At 42.8% G+C, this 20,888-nt stretch overlaps 1 protein-coding gene across 1 annotated transcript; it reads left to right on the plus strand.

Moving 5' to 3' along the window:
* The first annotated feature begins 3,107 nt into the window (after positions 1 to 3,107).
* Positions 3,108 to 20,139, plus strand: LOC138663918 (gastrula zinc finger protein XlCGF57.1-like). The gene is made up of 7 exons (XM_069750291.1): positions 3,108 to 3,161; positions 8,094 to 8,225; positions 8,354 to 8,533; positions 8,607 to 8,730; positions 8,810 to 8,907; positions 9,104 to 9,194; positions 18,253 to 20,139. Exons 1-7 carry the CDS (start codon positions 3,135 to 3,137, stop codon positions 19,320 to 19,322), a joined length of 1,722 nt encoding a protein of 573 aa, XP_069606392.1. The 5' UTR covers positions 3,108 to 3,134; the 3' UTR covers positions 19,323 to 20,139.
* Positions 20,140 to 20,888: the final 749 nt, after the last annotated feature.

A 20,888-nucleotide genomic window follows, 5' to 3' on the forward strand; every position in this document is an offset into this window, starting at 1 on the left:
ATAGCCCACCTGGAAAAGTAGTGGCGGTTGGGAACAATGTACTGCGGGACAGCTAGCGACATAATTTTTTTTATAACAATACCACTCCATCAGCCGGAATGGCAGCATTTCAAAGGCCAGTAATTTTGAATTGCTATCATTCCTTCCATGAAGAAATGTTAAGGTGGGGAGCTCTTTTGAGCTGTCTTTAGTGTGCTTATAGCAGCAGTCCAGTGGGCAGTAGCAGCTGATGCACTGACTAGGGGCTGCCCATTGTGCCTTTGCACCCAACTCCCTCTTTTGCTGTCCTGTTGTGACAGCGTGGCCACCTCCACTGAACTGTGCACGTCAATAGGTTGGCCTCTGCTCCATTTGGGGTCTAGGACCTCATCATCCCCCGCATCATCTTCCACATACTCTTTAACCCTGCCTTCCTTGCCAGTCTGCACATTGCATAAAGACGCTGCAGTTGGCAACTGAGTTTTGTCAAAATCGAACGTACTACGGTGGTCCACTGACCGTGTGCACTACCCCTCCCAAGTACTCATTATCCAACCTAACAAGTGATTGGGCATCAGTGCATTCCGTCTTCTCCACTTCTGGGGCCGGGCTATGTGGATGGGCAACAGAAACCCAGCCAGCAGAGTCATTAAAATCAGAAGAAACTGCTGCATGACTTGGGGCTCAGACTGCTTGGACAGTAGATGGTTGATGTCAATTATTTATTTCCCAGACTCATAAAAACCACACACCAGCACTGAGAATAATTAGTTTTAGAGCATAGAAATGGCAACGACACTGCTGATACAATATATTAATTTGCAAAAGTACTAGAAAACAGACACCAGGCCTTAAAGATTATTTTTGGGGCCTAGTAATAGCAATGAGATGACTGATGTCATTTATTTATCAGACTAATAGAAAACACACAGCGGCTTAAAGGACAGTACTCCCACAGGCGGGGGTGCAGAGTACACACAGCAGCATCATGGACAGTACTCCCACAGGCGGTGGGTGCAGAGTACACACAGCAGCTTCAAGGACAGTACTCGCACAGACAGGGAGTGCAGTGTACACACAGTGGGTTAAAGGACAGGACTCCCATAGGTGGGGGTACAGAGTACACACAGAAATTTTAAGACACAGTACTCCCACAGGTGGGGGTGCAGAGTACACACAGCGGTATAAAGGACAGTACTCCCACAGGCAGGGGGTGCAGAGTACAAACAGCAGCTTGAAGTACAGCACTCCAAAAGGCAGGGGGTGCAGAGTACACACAGCGGCTTAAAGGATTGCACTCCCATAGGCAGAGGGTGCAAAATACACACAGGGGCTTAAAGGACAGTACTCCCACAGGTGGGGGGTGCAGAGTACACACAGTGGCTTAAAAAACAGTACTCCCAAAGGCAGGGGGTGCAGAGTACACACTGCAGCTTAAAGGACAGTACTCCCACAGGCGGGGGGTGCAGAGTACACACAGTGACTTAAATACAGTACTCCCAAAGGCAGGGGGTGCAGAGTACACACTGCAGCTTAAAGGACAGTACTCCCACAGGCAGAGGATGCAGAGTACACAAAGTGGCTTTTACCACAGAAATAGCACAAATAGTGGTAGCAGAGTACACACAGCAGCTTAAAGGACAATACTCCCACAGGCAGGGGGTGCAGTGTACACAAAGTAGTTTCAAGAGCAGTAGTCACACAGGTGGAGGGTGCAGAGTACACACAGCAACTTGAAGGACAGTACTCCCACAGGTGGAGGGTGCAGAGTACACAGCAGCTTAAAGGACAGTACTCCCACAAGCGGGGGGTGCAGAGTATACAAAGTGGCTTCAAGGATAGTACTCCCACAGGTGGGAGGTGTAGAGTACACACAGCAGCTTTTACCACAGAAATAGCACATATACCTATAGTAGAGTACACACAGTGTTGTGTTTGCAGAGTGTGCAGTCAGAATCTGTTCCTTACTCCAGCTGCATCCAGTCCCTACAGAAAGGAGAGCATAATGGCAGTGACACTCATGATCTGGCCTTTATACAAGCTGGATAATGTGCTGGGCCAGCCAGCTGTGACAGATCAGAAGTGACCACAGTCTAAAAGCTTGTTTCAGCCTTTCAACAAGCTTTTTAGACTGGTGAAACCCATCAGGAAACAGACATATGGTAGAATGTCAGTGTTCAGTACTGGACCCTAGATACACACACTCCGTACACCTCTTACACATACTACTCCACTCCGTACACCTCTTACACAGACTACTCCACTCCGTACACCTCATACACATGCCACTCTGCTCCGTACACCTCTTACACAGACTACTCCACTCCGTACACCTCTTACACAGACTACTCCACTCCGTACACCTCATACACATGCCACTCTGCTCCGTACACCTCTTACACATACTACTCCACTCCGTACACCTCTTACACAGACTACTCCACTCCGTACACCTCTTACACATGCCACTCTGCTCCGTACACCTCTTACACATACTACTCCACTCCGTACACCTCTTACACATACTACTCCACTCCGTACACCTCATACACATACTACTCCACTCCGTACACCTCATACACATGCCACTCTGCTCCGTACACCTCTTACACAGACTACTCCACTCCGTACACCTCATACACAGACTACTCCACTCCGTACACCTCTTACACATACTACTCCACTCCGTACACCTCTTACACATACTACTCCACTCCGTACACCTCTTACACATACTACTCCACTCCGTACACCTCATACACATACTACTCCACTCCGTACACCTCATACACATGCCACTCTGCTCCGTACACCTCTTACACATACTACTCCACTCCGTACACCTCTTACACAGACTACTCCACTCCGTACACCTCTTACACATGCCACTCTGCTCCGTACACCTCGCACACACACGCGGCTCCGCTCCGTACACCTCGTACACGCGGCTCCGCTCCGTACACCTCGTACACATGGCTCTGCTACATCCACACTGTAAACCCCTCCTGACCCCACACATAAACTTCCCCTCATCCAGCACCATGACAACCAGCACAGCACAGTCCTGCATACACTGAGGCCCCTGATCATGTGACCCCTGACTCCTCCCCTCCTGTGACCTCATCACAGGTCCTGTGCACACAGAACAGCCATATATGTGGTGTGTGGCTCTGCAGGTGGAGGTAGGTGCTGGAGATTCCCCATTACTGGGCGGGGGCAGTAACCCCTCCATTCCCGGAGATAGTGCCCCCAGCTCTGCCATGTGTATATGTACAGTAATAGAACGCTGGCTGTGCTCATGTATACAGGGGAGGGCGCTCTGGTTTGGGGACAGATGGTGGAGATTACAGGGAATGGAAATGTCGGGTTTTTCTCTCCATAGAAATCTGGAGAAATGGAGAAACTGTAATTTCCCTAATTTCGGGTGTAATAGTTTAGAATAAAGGGATTTCCCATGAAATGTCTGTGGCGTCGGTTCTGTACTGAGGACACTGATCCTGGAGGAGGAGACTGTGGGGCAGAATATGGAAGAAACACAGAGATGTCACATTATAGGAGGATTGTGGGTTTTATACCGTGAGGGAAACTTGATGGGAAAGAGACGAAGCCCCAATAAGGCGGCGATGTTCAGGAACAGCTGTGGAAAGATGGAAGCTGGGCTGGGATTGGTTACCTTGCCATGTTACATAGGTTGAATAAAGACCTAGGTCCGTCAAGTTCAACCTTTCTCTACCAATTATGCAGTTGTCATTAAAATATATATAACCCACAATGTGTTCTGAGGAAATCATCCAGCCCTTTATTAAAAGCTGTTATAGTGTCGGCCATTACAACCTTTTGTGTTGATCATTCCACAGTCTGAATGCTCTAACTGTAGAGAACCCTTTCCTGTTTGCCGGAATCGCCATTCTCCCACCGATAATGAATGCCCCCTGGTCCTCAGTCTGGTCCTTGGAAGGAATAAGTCATGTGCCAGTCCTTTATATTGACCACACATATATTTATACATGTAAATGAGATCTCTGAGACTTTTTTTAAGCTAAACAAGCCCAACTTTTCCAAACATATGAGCAACCTTCCATCCCTTGTAATAATCTAGTTGCTCGCCTTTGAACTGACTAACTTCTGAATATCGTTTTTAAAATGTGGAGCCCAAAACTGGATCCCATTTAAAAAAATAAAATAAAGTATCTTTATTGAAGTTTTCCAACATGAACATATTACCCGCTTTGGGTAAACACAGACAATTAAGAACATCTGGGAAGGGCAGAGGACGGGACATGGAAAGGGAAAGACCAAACTAAATTAATAACAAAATTTCCCATTCTACAAACAGAAAAGGACACCACTGTAATGCCTAGAATTAAAACATCTCCTTTTGGAGCTTCTAGTCGTGCATTCATTATTATTGCTCATGGGATAAACATGGATCATATCTCTCGGAATCCTCCTTAAGTCAAGCCCAATCTATATCTCGCTAATTCTCTCGACGGGAGCCCTGGTTCATCCATCCAGGCAGCCCAAAGCTGTTCACATTTATTAATATTGCCTCTTTTTTGTACACACCTTTTTCCAAACTTATAAATCAGTTTATTTTGTTGATATGTTCCTTTTTTGTTTCAGTATCCAACCAGTGTTGCGCTATTAGTTTCCTTGCTAAATACAGCTATTTTACCTGGCTCAGTTGTCTGTAGATCTTCCACATACCCCAGCACACAAACTAAGGGCGTAGTTTCCAATATCACCTTAAACACTCGTCTAATTAATCCTAGTACTTTCCTCCAGTATCTCTCCAGTTTAGGACATGACCACATCATATGAAGTAGAGTAGCTGGCTCCTCCGCACACCTAGGACAGCTTGCGTCTGCTCTGACCCCAATCTTACACATAAACTCCAGTGTTCTATACACCTTATGTATTAAAGTTGAGAAAGTGCTATGCATTTCATTAAGAGAGAGTTGAGGTACCCTTTCCAATATATCTATCCATTAACCTTCTTCTATTGGGCCGATCTCTGCCTCCCATCTCTTTTTACTATAAATTGGGTGTTTGCTTAGCACTAATGTTAATAAAGATCTATATAGCTGTGATATTATCCCAGATGAACTATTTGATCTACTAATGAACTGTATAACAGTATTTGGAACGTAGACTTTCACACCACTCTACGTAAAGTCCGCATTGAAGGCATGACGTAGCTGGAGGTATTTATAAATGTCCTTTGGATTGAGATCAAACTCCTCCTGTAATTGTGCATAAGATTTGAGTACATTATCTAATAGCAGCTGGGAAACCCTGCCCACCCCCTTCTCCTTCTGTGACGGGGTATACGACAGAGCAGGAAGAGACACCAGGCCGATAAACAATCCAACAAGATTTATTGGAACAGGGAACTGGGACAACACAAATCAAAGTAATTCTGCAGCGTCCGCAATGAGTCCACACAAAGGGAGCAGATCCGGGGGCACCACCCGGCAATCCGATGCCAGGGAAATAGAAATAGTCCTTGAGTGAATTCAATGGCTCCAGCAGATGAGGGACACAACACAGTGCAACGTGGCAGCTTTTAACCCTCCACACATGGGCACCAGGATCTCACCTCAGCATAAGATCCCAGCCCTTTGCAAGTCACCTCACAACTAAACCAGCCTACACATGAGTCTATTGTTCTGTGTCCTGGGATCCACCCTTCCATAAGGGAGGGCTCCCCCCACTGGTTGTTGACTCAAGCCTGATTACATGGCAGTCCAGGGACACAGGCCGGGGGAGGTACACGCTGTTACACCTTCCACTTCCCAAAACCCACCTTCTCATTAACTAACCATGGGGTGTCCCATATTGATGTAAATTGTGAACAACTCTCTATCTGTTGCAGATCCCTTATTTTCTACCATAGTTTATGCATTAAGGATAATGTGGGAAGTTTTTTTTTAGAACATTTGAATTTGATACCCTCTAGTGCAGGGGTGGGGAACTTTTTCCAGTGGGGGCCATTTTGAAATTTTTAGCATCATTCGGGGGCCACATGAAAATGATTCCCTTGAAAATTACCTCGGTATATTTATTAGTCAAACAATTAATTATGGTAATTCACCCTTAATGTGAAAGCTGGAGCTGCTTCTCTTTGGTGCAGCTGTGATGTTAGGTGATACTGATCATGTTGCTTCTCACAGCTGCTTTTCCAGGGGTGACACGAAGATCACAGGGGGGCACAGAATTCACAGAGGGGGCACAAAGATCAATGGAGGGCACATAGCTGGGGGGCTTAGAGATTAAGGAGGGGCACATAGCTGGAGGGGACAGAGATCACAGGGGGCACAGATCACATGGGAGCAAAAATATCAGAGGGGGTACATAGCAAGGGGATACAGGGATCACAGGGGGGCACAAAGCCGGGAGCCACAGAGATCACAGGGATGCACATAGCTGGGGGGCACAGAAATCACAGGGAGGCATATAGCTGGAGGGCATAGAAATCACAGGGGGCATATAGCTGGAGGGCACAGAAATCACAGGGGGGCATATAGCTGGAGGTCACAGAAATCACAGGGGGGGCATATAGCTGGAGGGCTCAGAAATCAGAGGGGGGCATATAGCTGGAGGGGTAGAGAGATCACAGGGGGCATATAGCAGGAGGGCACAGAAGAGGGCAGAGAGATCACTGGGGGAACAAAGATCACTGGGGGGCAACTGAAATCACAGGGGGCACATGGCTGAGGGGCACAGGGATCACAGGTGGGCACAGAGATGACATTGGGTACATAACTGGGAGGCACAGAGATCACAGAGGCTTATAGCGGGGGGGCAAAGAGATCATGTTGGGGCACATAGTGGGGACACAGAGATCACAGGGGGCACATAGCTGAGGAGCGCAGAACACCTGCAGACAAGAACAGAGCTGCCAGCACAGAGATCACTCTGGATTCTCTGGCAGCAGCTCCTCTTCTGGGACACGAGGACGGGAGCGCATTGGCAGCTAACCCCGCCCACCCCGATGACGTCATCCTTCATGTGCAGGGCAGGCAGCATTCTGTAATGAACGCTGCATACCGTGCACTTGGGGGTTAAAGGGCTGGCAGGATACAGCTGCCGCCTGGGCATTGCGGACTCCGGTGAAGCCACATTGTTAAGAGGAAGAAGAGAGACACCAGATCCAACAAAGCACACAAGCTCAAGGCTGCTATCAAAGCAACCTGGGCTTCCAGAACACCTCAGCAATGCCACAGGCTGATCACCTTCATTCCACGCCGCATTGATGCAGTAATTGATGCAAAAGGAGCCCCAACCAAGTGTGGAGTGCATTTACTGAATATACATTTCAGTAGGCCAACATTTCGGATTTTAAAATAATTTTTTCAAGCTGGTGTTATAAAGTATTCTAATTTACTGAGATAATGACTTTTCGGCTTTCATTGGCTGTAAGCCATAATCATCAACATTAACAGAAATAAACACATGAAATATATCACTGTGTTTGTAATAACTCTATCTAATGCATGAGTTTCACTTTTTGTATTGAAGAACTGAAATAAATTAACTTTTTGATGATATTCTAATTTTGTGAGATGCACCTGTATCTACCAGCTGAGAGAGGTAATTGTCCTGAACTGTGGATAAGAACTTGCAGCTTTTAGCACAATCAGAAGATTCTACGTCCCATTGAATATCTGGATAGTTAAAATCCACCATAATAATGACCCTATCATTATTTTCCGCCTTTTTAATTTGTTGCAACATTTAATCCTCTACTTGTTTGGCTATATTAGGATGCTTGTAGCAAGCGCTAATTAGCATCTTTCCACTATTGCCATCCCCTTGTATATTTACATACACTGACTCTATATTGTCACAGCTCATCACAAGTTGCGTTGTGATTATTTGTCCCTTTGGTGTTGTTACTGTCTCTCCTGGCTCTCACCTGACTGTCCTTTGACACTTGAACACTGCTGCAGTGATGAGGTGAAGTCTCCACAGTTCAAATTCACAGACGTTTGAAGGCTGCAGCCAATCAGCTACACATTATAACTTCCCACATGTTTCCCCTTATTATCTCCAGTAATTGCATTATTACATTAGATCTTTATGCTGTTATATGAGTTTTTCATCTCATTCAGGTCCCCACAATATTGGATCATCTCAGTGGAGATCTATATAAGAATATTGTACTGACGGATAGGGACAAGGACAAGATGGTGGAGAGGATATTACAACTCACCCTAGAGATCCTCTTCCGGCTTACTGGAGAGGTGAGAGATTCTGATGACGTCACATTACATCATTCTTATCTATTGGAATATAGATGGACAGAACTGGAGAGGTGAGGACTTTGGAAATATCTGTAGTGAGATTTATTAATGTGTCTCTCCATAACCAGGATTACACAGTAGTGAAGAAGACCTCTGGTGAGCGCTATCAGACCTCGGATTCTCAGGGATGGGGAAGACCCCTAAGCCCAATCACAGAGCCTCCACCTCACCTCTTGATACATGAGGACATCAATGACCAGAAGATCCTAGAACTCACCTACAAGATGATTGAGCTGCTGACTGGAGAGGTGATACTGCTGGGACATTATACAGTAACACAATGAAGGGATCGGGGGATGACGGTATCATTGTATGCGTCAGGTTCCTATAAGGTGTCAGGATGTCACCATCTATTTCTCCATGGAGGAGTGGGAGTATTTAGAAGGACACAAAGATCTGTACAAGGACGTCATGATGGAGGTTCACCAGCCCCTCACATCACCAGGTAATAGGACTAAATACACACAGCCTATACTTATCTGTATGTAGAGAATAAATTCAGTCCCTGTATGTGTTTCCTCTAGTTTTATCCAGTGAAAGGACAACACCAGAAAGATGTCCCCGTCTTCTTCTTCCACTAGGCTGTAAAGAAGAAAGTCCAAATCTTCCTCAGGATCATCAGGTAGATGGAGAGAATGTGTCATGAGATCTCCCCTATGATGAGTAGACGGCTGTGAAGGTCTTGTGCCCAGTCTTTTTATCGACCAGTATTGTATGTTTTATACTTGTGTAATGAGAACAGTGGAGATGGCAGGATTAGAGCTGATCATAGATGTGACTTCTCCATCTGTCTGTGACTTTTACATTATTTGTTTCAGGGTGAAGATCTGACCCATATTAATACTACAGAGACATATGTGAGGGGTGATGAGTGGTGTAAAGAGGAGATTCCTACAGATGACTACCCAGGTGAGTAGTAACCACTAAATGCAAAGAAGTCACAGATTCTTCTCATTCATCAGATGTTACAATTTTATGGTGTTGTCTCTCTGTTTTATAATTGTGTAAATTACTAATTAAATATGGATATACTGTATTTTGCGGATTATGCGACTCATTGGATTATCAGATAATGGTAATGATGCACTGTTATGGGGGGATTTCCTTCTAACACTGTTATGGGGTAATGTCTCCCAATGCTATATTAATGTTCCTCATCCTGATGTATGTGTGGCTCATTGTTGTCCCATCATGGTGTATATGGCTCTCATTTTGTTATATGTGAGCCCATATCGTTTAATGGCTAGATAGAGGGATAGTTCTGTATAAAGTTAGCTGTGAATGTAATTATAACACTGCTCTTTTATTATTTGTTCCAACTGACCAGTGTCTAGATAAAACCCGACTTTCCTCCAAAATTTTTTGGGGAAAAAAAGTGCGTCTTATAGTCTGCAAAAATACGATAATTACCACTGTATTAACTTATGGTCAACAAACCTAACATGTGGTCATTATAAATTTCGATGTGCTGAATCCAAAAATTACAGCCGTTTCTCCCAGTCATGTCCGTTTTTTTCCATAAAACACTGTGTGCTAAGCACTCTTACAGTAATAAAGTAATATTATATATAATAATTATATTAATTAGATATGCTGAATACGCAAAAAGAAATGCTGAATATGCCATGGGTTTAACTAGTTGGAAGACTGCGTAATAAGCAGTTAAAAACTGCTGATGTTAGAATTTTATGGCTGTATAAGCAGTGTAAAAATTGACAGCAGCATTCAGTTGCTCAAGTGGCTTACAAGTCACAACAAATTTGACTCTGTTAAAAAGGTTTTTGTTGAATATGTCATCCAATATATTCTGATATATTCTGTTACATTTTTGCTTTTCAACACACTAAAGTAGTACAAATATCTGTGGCTTTGTGCGTAGAGTTTATCATGCTTACAGTGGCATTTAAAAGTTTGGGCACCCTTGGTAAAAAATTACTGTTATTGTGAACAGTTAAGCAAGTTGAAGATGAAATGATCTCCACGAGGCTTAAAGTTAAAGATGACACATTTGCTTTTATATTTTAGGCAAAACATATATATATTTTCATCTTTTACATTTTAAAAATTACAAAAAAGAAAATGACCCGACCAGACCTTGATTAGCATGTAAGGGTTATGGCTTGCTCACTATCATTGTTTGGAAAGGCCGGGTGTTGCAAATTTCCCAGCTTTATAAAAACTCAGCCTCCTCTAACCTCGTGCCAAAAAAGCAGCTGCCCAGCACTCTGAAAATGAAAATGGTGGAGGCTCACAAAAAAGGAGAGGGCTATAAGAAGATATCAAAGCATTTTCTAGTTGCCCTTTCCTCAGTTCAAAATGTAATTAAGAAATGGCAATTAACAGGAACAGTGGAAGTCAAGATAAGATCTGAAAGACCATGAAAAATTTCAGTGATAGCTGCTAGGATTGCTAGATAGGGAAATAAGAACCCCCCACTTGACTGCAAAGACCTTCAGAGAGATTTAGCAGAATCTGGAGTTGTGGTACATCATTCTACTGTTCAGAGACACCTTAACAAATATGGCCTTCATGGAAAAGTCATCAGAAGTAAACCTCTACTGCAACCTCACCATAAAATTCAGTGTCGGAAGTATGCAAAAGAACATCTAAACAAGCCTGATGCATTTTGGAAACAAGTCCTGTAAGCAGATGAGGTTAAAATAGAACTTGTTTGCCACAATGATCAAAGATATGTGTGGAGTAATATTTGGGGAAAGGAACATCTTGCCAACCATTAAGCATGGGGGTGGATCAATTATGCTTTGGTGTTGTGTTGCAGCCAATGGCACGGGAAGGGGGAAGAATGGATTCAATTAAATTTCAACAAATTCTTGATGCAAACATAACACCATATGTAGATAAAAGCTGACGTTGAAAAGAGGGTGGCTTCTTAAACACACGTCAAAATCCACAAGAGACTACATCAAAGGTGCAAGCTGAAGGTTTTAAAACTGACATCAGAGTCCTCTGATCTGAACATCATTGAAAATCTCTGGCTAGACCTCATATAGCAGTGCATGCAAGACATCCTAGGAATTTCATAGAACTGGAAGAATTTTACACAGAAGAATGGATAATCCCTCAAAAAAGAACTGAAAGACACTTGGCTTGCCACAGAAACCATTTACAAGCTGTGATACGTTCAAAAGGGGGTGCTGCTTGGTACTGACCATACAGGGTGCCCAAACTTTTGTATCTGTCCATATTCCTTTCTGTAATTTTTAACATGTAAAAGATGAACAAACATATATTTTTTTGCCTAAAATACAAAAAGGGAATATGTCATCTTTAACTTAAGGTGTTTTAGAGATCATTTTAGCTTCACCTTGCTTAACTGTTCACAATAACATTAATTGTGCCAAGGGGTGCTTCTGTATTTCGGGGTTAAACTTGGTCTCCAAGATAAACCTTGTGCACCACAGAAAGTTTGCAGGACATATGTTGAAAACCTGAGGCAGTGGACTAAAGGTCAGAGAAAAAGTCTCAGTGCTGGAGTTCCAATGGTGTACTGAGAGCCTCAAAACCATAATGATGGCTGTTACTTTTGCATGGTAAGTAATACAAGTATAAACACAAAGACAAATTCTTCCATCCAGTGTTGAAATCTCCCCTCCGTTCTAAAACCGGATACTCACTTCAAAAAAAGCTCCTGTACCTATTGTCATGGGGATACCACAACAGACACGGGCCAGAAGACCGCTGTGTCTGGTTTCACAAACTCCTACAGTGTTTAGAAGTGTTTCACCATCATATTAAACAGTGAAAGTTTTTTCCTTGCTAGCAGTGCAAGAGTTAATCTGTTCAGTTGGAGCTTTCCTACTTGGGTGGTGTTGGCTGTTCAGTGTTGGCCTCTCCCCTCTGCCATATATGCTCAACTCTGGCAGTTAGGGATTGCCAGTGTTAGTTCTTAATGCATGGTTCTGGAAAGATCAGGGTAGATATAGGAGCATAGCAAGGAATGAGAACCCGGCGGCTCCACCTTCAGGAGTAATCTGGGGGGACAGAGAAAGATTAGTGCTAGCGACCTGGTTAGCACCCAAAGCCGGGACACCTTTCTACTCTACTTTGGAAATTTCCAATGACGATGAATTTTCTCAGTCCAATTTTTCCAAAGACATCAATGCCGAAGATTTTGTGGCCTCATAAGGTGATGCCATAATGTGCCCTCCATTCACTCATGCGAAGTTGAATGACGTAGTAAGAGATCTTGATCTGCCAAAGTCATTAGCAGAGTTACTAATGTGAATGAACCTGCTAGCTACCGATACCCCATTTATGTATCGTAACAGAGAAAAAGATCTTCTGAAATATTTCCATATGGATTAGGAGCAAGTATGCTGCATCAACATCAAAGGACTTATTGAGTCGTTGGGATATGATAGTTATCTAACTGAAGAATGGAGGCTATTTATTAAATTTTCCAAGACAAGTCAAAAAGTGTGTGTTGCTTCACAATGGCAATAAACTAGCTTCCATGCTTATTCAGTAATTATAAAAGAAGCTTATGAATGCATGACAACCCTTCTCAAAAAAATCAACTACTGGATTTTATGTTGTGACCTGAAGGTTATATTGATTCTTCTAGGACAACAAAGTGGATACACAATTTCATTTCTTCTACCTTTTGAGTTAGCTGAACAAAGGCAGAACATTATCCAAGGAAAGCGTGCCCTGCTAGAGAGAAATTTATGATCTGTGAAAATAATTAAAAAAAAGAACCACTTGTTAATCTTCCCCACGTCATACAAAATTGAGACTCCATAAACAGTTCGTTAGGGCTTAGGATCCAGATGAGTGATTCAAATACATTTGTAACACATTTTCTGCTCTTTCACACGAGAAGTTGAAAGCTGGCATATTTGATAGCCGCAAACTAGGTTTCTAATCAAATACAAAGAATTCTTTAGTACCATTAAAAAGGTCTGCTTTTTCTGATGTGATTACAGACTTTCTTGGCAACTTTAGGGCCGAAAATTATAACCTTTTATTTCAAAATTTGTTGCTAACTTTTCAACGACAAGAAGCAAACATAAGTGTCAAATTCTATTTCCTTCATGGCCGCCTGAACTACTTCCTCTCCAGTCTTGGAGCTATGAATGAAGAACAATGAAAAAGCTTTCACCAAGACGTCAGGATCATGGAACATAGATATCAAAGGAGATGGAACACAAACATGATGGCAGACTACCGCTGGTGTGTACTGCGTGACAACCCTGATCATAACTATTCCTAACTATTCCACGGCATCACAAATATAAAGTTTCTCCCTAAAAGTTACAATTTACACAACAAATGCTCTATAGGTTAGACAATAGACTTGTTTCTGGCATTAAACTAAGATATTATGTGCTATCACTTCTTTAGAATTCCTTATTACAGCTGATATTCGACTTTAAAAACTTAAATCAATCATTTCTCTTTTCTTAAAAGAAATGCAGATTTTTTTTACTTTTTTGTGTAAAATCAGCAAAAAATACTTAGGTCAGCTAAATATTTTTTTCAAATGCTTGTGTCAAATGTGTTTTGATACTGTAAGAGTTTTTTGTAATTCATTTACGCACAGAATCCGCAAAATTGCTTTTGCTGACCACCATTTTTCTAAACTACGAAACCAAAAAAGGCTATCAAAATGTTGAAAAAAAAAAAACCAAAACTTATACTCACCTCTCTGTCACCTTCGCTACTCACCGCCTCCCATTCAGTCCTTGCCGCATTTTTGTATCGGCATTGGAAGTGCTAAAAAACCGGGGCCAGGATGGTTCTGCACAAGCGCCCCCAGAAGTTGCTGCCTATTGCGTCACGGTGTGCACTGCAATCTTTGTGGGCATAGAACTTATAGAGGGGAGTGGTAAAGTGAGTGTAAAGATTTCTATTTAATTTAACATATTATCGTTATATTACTCTGAGGGCTTAAAATACAAGAAAAAACTATTACAAAATCGTGTGCCCCACTATGGTATCAATAAATACATTAACTTGCAATGCTGAAAATAAGCATAAGCTCTATCAATTTCTTTTTTCTTTTTACAAAGTAAATTTTTTTTCACCACTAGAATGTAAAAAGACATTCTACATGTTTGGTATTGCTGTAAGTATATTGACCTGAAAAATCTTGTTGCATGATCATTTTTACTGCATAATTACTGCATATTTTTATAAAGTAAAGTCATGTTTGTAGTGGCACTTTAATACAGATAAAAATGACACTTTTAGTGGCAAAATATTGTTTGATGTTCTTCTTTAAAGCGAACCCGTCACCAGGTTTGGCCAATGCGAGTTACGGCCACCGCCTTTCAGGGCTTATCTACAGCATTCTATAATGCTGTAGATAAGCTCCCAACCCGACCTGCAATAGAAGAAAAAGAACTTTTATTATACTCACCTGCACAGGCGCCGGAAAAGGTCGGAGAGGCCCAGCGCCTGCGCACTGCAGTACTTTGCTCTGCCCTCAACAGGGCAGATAAGTACTCCTGCGCAGGAATGCAATGTCGGGGAGCCATAAAGCAAGAAGATGGGAGGCGCTGGACCAGGACCTGCGACACCCATCGGACCTGACAACTCTGCAGGTGAGTATAATAAAAGTTATTTTTCTTTTCTTGCAGGTCGGATCAGAGGCTTATCTAAAGCATTCTATAATGCTGTAGATAAGACCTGAAAGGTGGTGGCCATAACTTGTATCCTCTAAACCTGGTAACAGGTTCCCTTTAATCACCATTTGAAGTCATCTACTAGTTAGATTTCGGTGTACTGGGTCTTCTCATCCTTGTCTGAGATTCCTCGGCCTACCTCCGATCTTTGAATGACAGGTCACTGCTATTTCAATTACCTGCCTCAGCCTCATATTTTTAAAATCTCATTATAGCGCCATCATTACCATGGGCAACACATGCACAGATTGATTTCCCTTCAGGTTTATAATAAAATGGGGCAATCACTGTGGGCATTATTGATCTGAGAACGCCTGCTCTCCTTTTACCGTGAGCATATTACTACTCAGACAACACAGGGTGAGGGTAAAACAGTGTGGCAATACTTTATTGAACCACAAAACAGGCAAATAAAACATAGACCAGTCCCAGCAAAATACCCAAGATGGTGCAAATTACAGTTTCACCCTTGTGCTGACTCGCCGGGATAAGACCAGCCGTTACTTAAGCGTTTCCAGGCTTGACTACCCACCTGTGGCACGCACAGAGAGAAGGTAGCAACAAGCTTAGGAGCATGACATTCCATTGAGGTACAAGGCCAGTTGAGCGGAAGGTCACAACCGGGCTTCTGTGAACATATCTATGCAGCCAGGTAACCGTTGGGTTCCATTCCTAGCTTTCACAAAATTATCCATGGGGTTCAGGTGACTGGTGGGTCAAAATCCCGACTACCCCTAATGAATCCATGGTTCAGCGATGGTCATTGGAGCATATATGTATGTTCTTTCAGCCGTGGCCGTGTTCTCCTAACCTGTCATCCTGTGAAAAGACAACTCTGTGTCCCTCGGGATGGAGTCATGATGTCTTGGCTTCTGTCCTGCAGAGAGTCTTTGGTTCTTTGCATGTTTAAATGTCTGGATGTATCTCTGTATGGCTATATCTCACACTGGGATATAACCTGTTAGGGTTGGCGGATTGCACTAAATAAATTTAATAGAGAAGTGCAATCACAACCCAGGGTCCACCGTGCATAGATGTTAAACTGCAGCTAGTGTGAACAATGACAGAACACACAGCGAGCGATTGCTTGCACACACCAAGTTAAACGCTACTTAGTGAAGTGCACATGAAAAGAACACGGAAGCAGAAACAAAACAGATGCTCTGCTATAAAGCTGTGTCACTCGCACACAGTAACGGAATAGATACTCTGCAATTGAGATGTGTCACTCGCACATAGTAACGGAATAGATGCTCTGCAGTAGAGCTGTGTCACTCGCATATAGTAACGGAATAGGAATGACGCTAGATAAGATCCCTGTTAACCTCACAGGGGAACGAAGCCCGCTCACGGGGTAAGAAGCAAACAGTGGTCACACAGCAAAAGCACTCAACCAACTCCTCTTTGGAGCTGCCAGAATTCTAATGGTTAGACGCCAGCCCTGAATTCATACAGACAAACTTCTCTCCGGAGAATCGGAATTCTAATGGCTTACCGCCAACCCTGAGCACATGCTGGTAAAGACTATACTGATGCAATGTCCCATACGCACACGTAATGAGAATGATACAAGCGCCCGTGTGTGCCTCTGAGACCCTTTTATATGTTCAGCTCATGTCCAGTCAGACAGGACCTTGTTCGCGGACCAATCCGGAGCTGCCACATCACCAGAGCAGCTAGCTGACAACCGTCCACCCATGAGGCACCACCACATCACAAGCATGCTCAGTAGGGTGATTTCTGGGCTTGGTCTCCAGAGAGTCACTGCCTACCGCTCGTTACCATAGACCGGAGGTTCCCAACATTTCTGATCTTGAGAGCCACATCCAGCTCTGAGAGAGGGTCACAAGCCACATCCAGTCACGAAATAGGGTCCCGAGCCACATTCAGCTCCTGCCCCCCTCACAATAGTGGCAACCAAAGCCCCCATTACAAGCATAATGGTAACCAAAGCTTTTCCACAAAAATCAATCACCCCAAAGCAGTATACAAAGATCCAGGGGTTCCCACAATACCCCCCTTTCAGTATTCTTCCAAGACACTATCACATCCAGCTTCAAACACCTCCTCTAACAGGTGGTGTCATCTTGTCTCCAGCATACCATACTTAAATCATCTCAAAACCCCTAAGACCAATATATGTGCATCCAAATCTGCTCTTCTGTGCAGGGCTGCTCACAAAATTCACCATTTTCAGATGTGCTCTTCATACTTGTTTGCTATAACTGGAGCTAATGCACCAAGCTGACAGGCAGCTGCGAGCGACAATTCATTGGACCGCGAGACACATGTGGCTTCCGAGCTACAGGTTGAGGACCCTTGCCATAAACTTTGCTGAAGAGCCAGCAGTAACGAGACAAACAGTACGAGCCTCAGCAAGATGCTGGGACCGACGTCTATGCTCAGCAGCACCCGCAGCTGCCAAAGCTGAATGGGAGACTGCTGCTTGGGATCTACCCTGTGCAGTGGGAGAATCCCGGTGCCTAACATTGCCCCTTTTTATAGTACACAACCGTTCTTCAAGCCAACATTCACAAGTAAAGGGGAAGAAGAGTGACAAGATCAGCTTGCATTGTTTGTTTATGTAGTCTATTTGCATAGGTTTTCCTACTCTGTTTTGCAAGTCAACAAATTAGCTGGCCTAGACAATAAATAATCAACATATCAGCAAACATCATTGTCAATGACCCTGTAACACTAGTCATCCAGGATAACAGCATAATATGTTACAACAAATGCAAACTTACAAGTCAATATTACAGGCTTATACAAGCAAAAGTCTGGTTTTTTTACCAATCCGAAAGACACACAAATTCAAAAGTCAATATATAGATAAGTCTATTCTTCCCGGCTTGGTGAAAATAGACGTCTGGTTAATTCAGATTAAATGCCGGTGTCGTCACACCCGTTTTACACGTTCTCCAAAGTCATGGCATCTTCATTCATGAAAATACTGGTCCTGTCAATGAATGTGCTAGACAGATGCCACCTACTATTAATGACTATCAGGCCCCTTTATAATTCTCCTTTGAGTGTCTTAAAAAAGAAAAAAGTGATGGAAGGGACACTGAAACTTGATCCTATGAAAATGCTGGCCTCAACACAGAGAATAGCCTGGTGTCCTATCATCATTATCTACTAATCCTTGCTCTGTGGCCTCCAGTAAGAATGGGAACTGTTTTGTCATCACTGTCTTGGTAAATAATTGCATTTTTCTACATTATTTGCATTTTTAAAGGACATGTTATACTGAATTGAATACAAAAAATATTATGTTTAAGGTTATATTATTGAAAAAGTAATAGTTTTATTCTTAACAGATGACTTTACCTGGAGGTTAGAGGGACTTCTGCCACCTTCATATTTGAAATCAGATGATCATTTGACCAAACAAGATGCATATGAAGAACATTGCATTATCCCAGTTATATCCTCAGCCCTTTACAGCAAAGATTCTTTCACTCAGTTTCTATCTCCTGATTTTCCACAGATTATTAAGAAAAATATGAGTAACAGTAATGATATTAAAAATCAAAAAGCTAACACTAGAAATTATAAATTTTCATGTTCTGAATGTGAAAAATGTTTTCACCTGAAGTCAGACTTTGTTAGACATCAAAGAAGTCACACAGGAGAGAAGCCATTTTCATGTTCAAAGTGTAGGAAACATTTTAATCTAAAATCAACTCTTGTTACACATGAGAGAACTCATACCGGGGAGAAGTCATATTCATGTCCAGAATGTGGGAAATGTTTTGCAGCAAAATCAAATTGTGCTGCACATAAGAGGAGTCACATAAGGGAGAAGGCATTTGCATGCTCAGAATGTGGAAAGTGTTTTAAGCAGAAATCATATCTTGTTACACATCAGAGAACTCACACATTCGAGAAACTATTTTCATGTTCAGAATGTGGAAAATGTTTTAAGGAGAAAACTCAACTTGTTATACATCAGAGAATTCACACTGGGGAGAAACCATTTTCATGTTCAGAATGTGGGAATCGTTTTAAGAAGAAATCAGATCTTTATACCCATGAGAGAATTCATACAGGGGAGAAGCAATATTCATGTTCAGAATGTGGGCAATATTGCAGAAGTAAATCACATCTTGTACGACATCAGAGAATTCACACAGGGGAGAAGCCGTATTCATGTACAGAATGTGGGAAATGTTTTAACAACAAATCAAATCTTGTTATACATCAGAGAGTTCACACAGGGGAGAAGCCATTTACATGTTCAGAATGTGGGAAATGTTTTACCGTGAAATCAAGTCTTGTTACACATCAGAGAGTTCACACAGGGGAAAAGCCATATTCATGTTTAAAATGTGGGAAACGTTTTACAAGGAAAGCCAGCTTTCTTACACATCAAAACAATCACATATGATAGAAACCATATACATAATCAGATAGTGGGAAATGTCTTGTCCTCAAAACAACTCTTGTTAAGCATTAACTAGCTTACAGTGGAGAAGCATTTTCAAATTTAAAAATAGGTTTCAGTTGAAAATTAAATTTTCTCCAGAAATTGTGTTGTCATTTGACTTGTCTCTGTGTTGTATGTCCTTATACTCCATTTTGTGTGCTCTCAGCTAAATATATTGTCTTTTATAAATGTAGAGCTTTGCATGACAAACGGCTAAAGTAGTCTTCTGAGAAAGTGCTTAAATTCAAGGCCACATTCACAATGAGAATTAGGCTGGGGCTACAAAGATTTTCTGTCTCTGGTTACAAGTCGAAATTACCATGCTTGCTATAGACTTAATTGCATCTTGCGGTCTTACAGCCAGTAGCGCAGCAACCAGGGGGAATGAAGAGGCATATAGGCAGGGTTTATTGCATTACTGTCCTAAACTGTTTTGAGCAAGGGCTGCATGATGACCCTGTTGATATGGTGGATGAGGATTAAGAGGATATGAAAAATAAGAAACCATGGGAATACACTAGAAAAAAAAGAAACACCTAACCCTAGCCTAGGAATTTGCAGCAGGTGTGTGATCTAGAAAACAGTTGCCTACCTTCTCTTTCTGGCCATTCCACTGCCTCTTCTTGCCTTTTGCAGTGCTGCGGATACCTCCCCTTCTGCACTGCTGTCCTTGCTCTGCATGGCACCTTTTCATGTCGGTGACTTCATCGTTCATTATCTTCCACTTCTGCTATCTGATCCTTGTGATTTGGTGACTTAATAACATCACTTGTTGCCAACTGTTTTTCATCATCAGCTGCCTCTTGAGATATTGCCGTTCCCCACCGTCGTCTTCCACTGATCGTGGCTGCTCATCACTGGACACGATCTCAATAAATGGAAATGCCAAGTGTGGGATCACTTGTCTCCTGGGATTCGCCAAGGTTGGAGGAAGGAGGATCATTGTGAGGATTATCTGGTTCACACTCTTGGCTAGTGATACTGAAACCTGTGAAAGACAGTGGCACTGGGAAACATACTGGAATCGTTATCTGCCATCCAACCGACCACCTGTTCACACTGTGCTAGTTTCAAGAGTTGTGTCCTGCGCCCCCCCTCCCCCTCACAAACTGGGACAGGAAGCTACTTCTTGTTGATTAGCGTGTTTGTTGTGCTCCTGCAGCATGCAGGTTCACCTGGTCCACGGCCTCGGCTTCTGCATGCACCGTCGACAGCATGTCAACTACCTCTTCCTTTACTGTGCGCCTTGTGCATTTTGCATTAGGTATGTAATATATCGCAATGGAGAAGCAATTATGAGAATGCTGCTGGCCGAGATTGTGTATATCTGTTTTTTGTATCTGTATCTAGGTATGTAATATATGCCTGCAAACTTTTCGGTATTAACCCCTTTATCCCCAAGGGTGGTTTGCACGTTAATGACCTGACCAATATTTACAATTCTCACCATTGTCCCTTTATGAGGTTATAACTCTGGAACCAGGGCCGGCTCCAGGTTTTCGAGGGCCCCGGGCTAAAGAGTCTCAG

Source organism: Ranitomeya imitator, chromosome 2 (genome assembly GCF_032444005.1).
Source record: "Ranitomeya imitator isolate aRanImi1 chromosome 2, aRanImi1.pri, whole genome shotgun sequence".
Classification (NCBI taxonomy): Eukaryota; Metazoa; Chordata; class Amphibia; order Anura; family Dendrobatidae; genus Ranitomeya; species Ranitomeya imitator.

What these genes read in the sequence shown, in the direction of transcription:
- LOC138663918 (XM_069750291.1), top strand. Translation starts at nt 3,135, where the DNA reads ATGTGGTGTGTGGCTCTGCAGGTGGAG. An exon ending in TTGAGCTGCTGACTGGAGAG is followed by an intron (nt 8,534 to 8,606) that starts GTGATACTGCTG and finishes TGTATGCGTCAG; the next exon opens with GTTCCTATAAGGTGTCAGGA. An exon ending in CCAGCCCCTCACATCACCAG is followed by an intron (nt 8,731 to 8,809) that starts GTAATAGGACTA and finishes TGTTTCCTCTAG; the next exon opens with TTTTATCCAGTGAAAGGACA.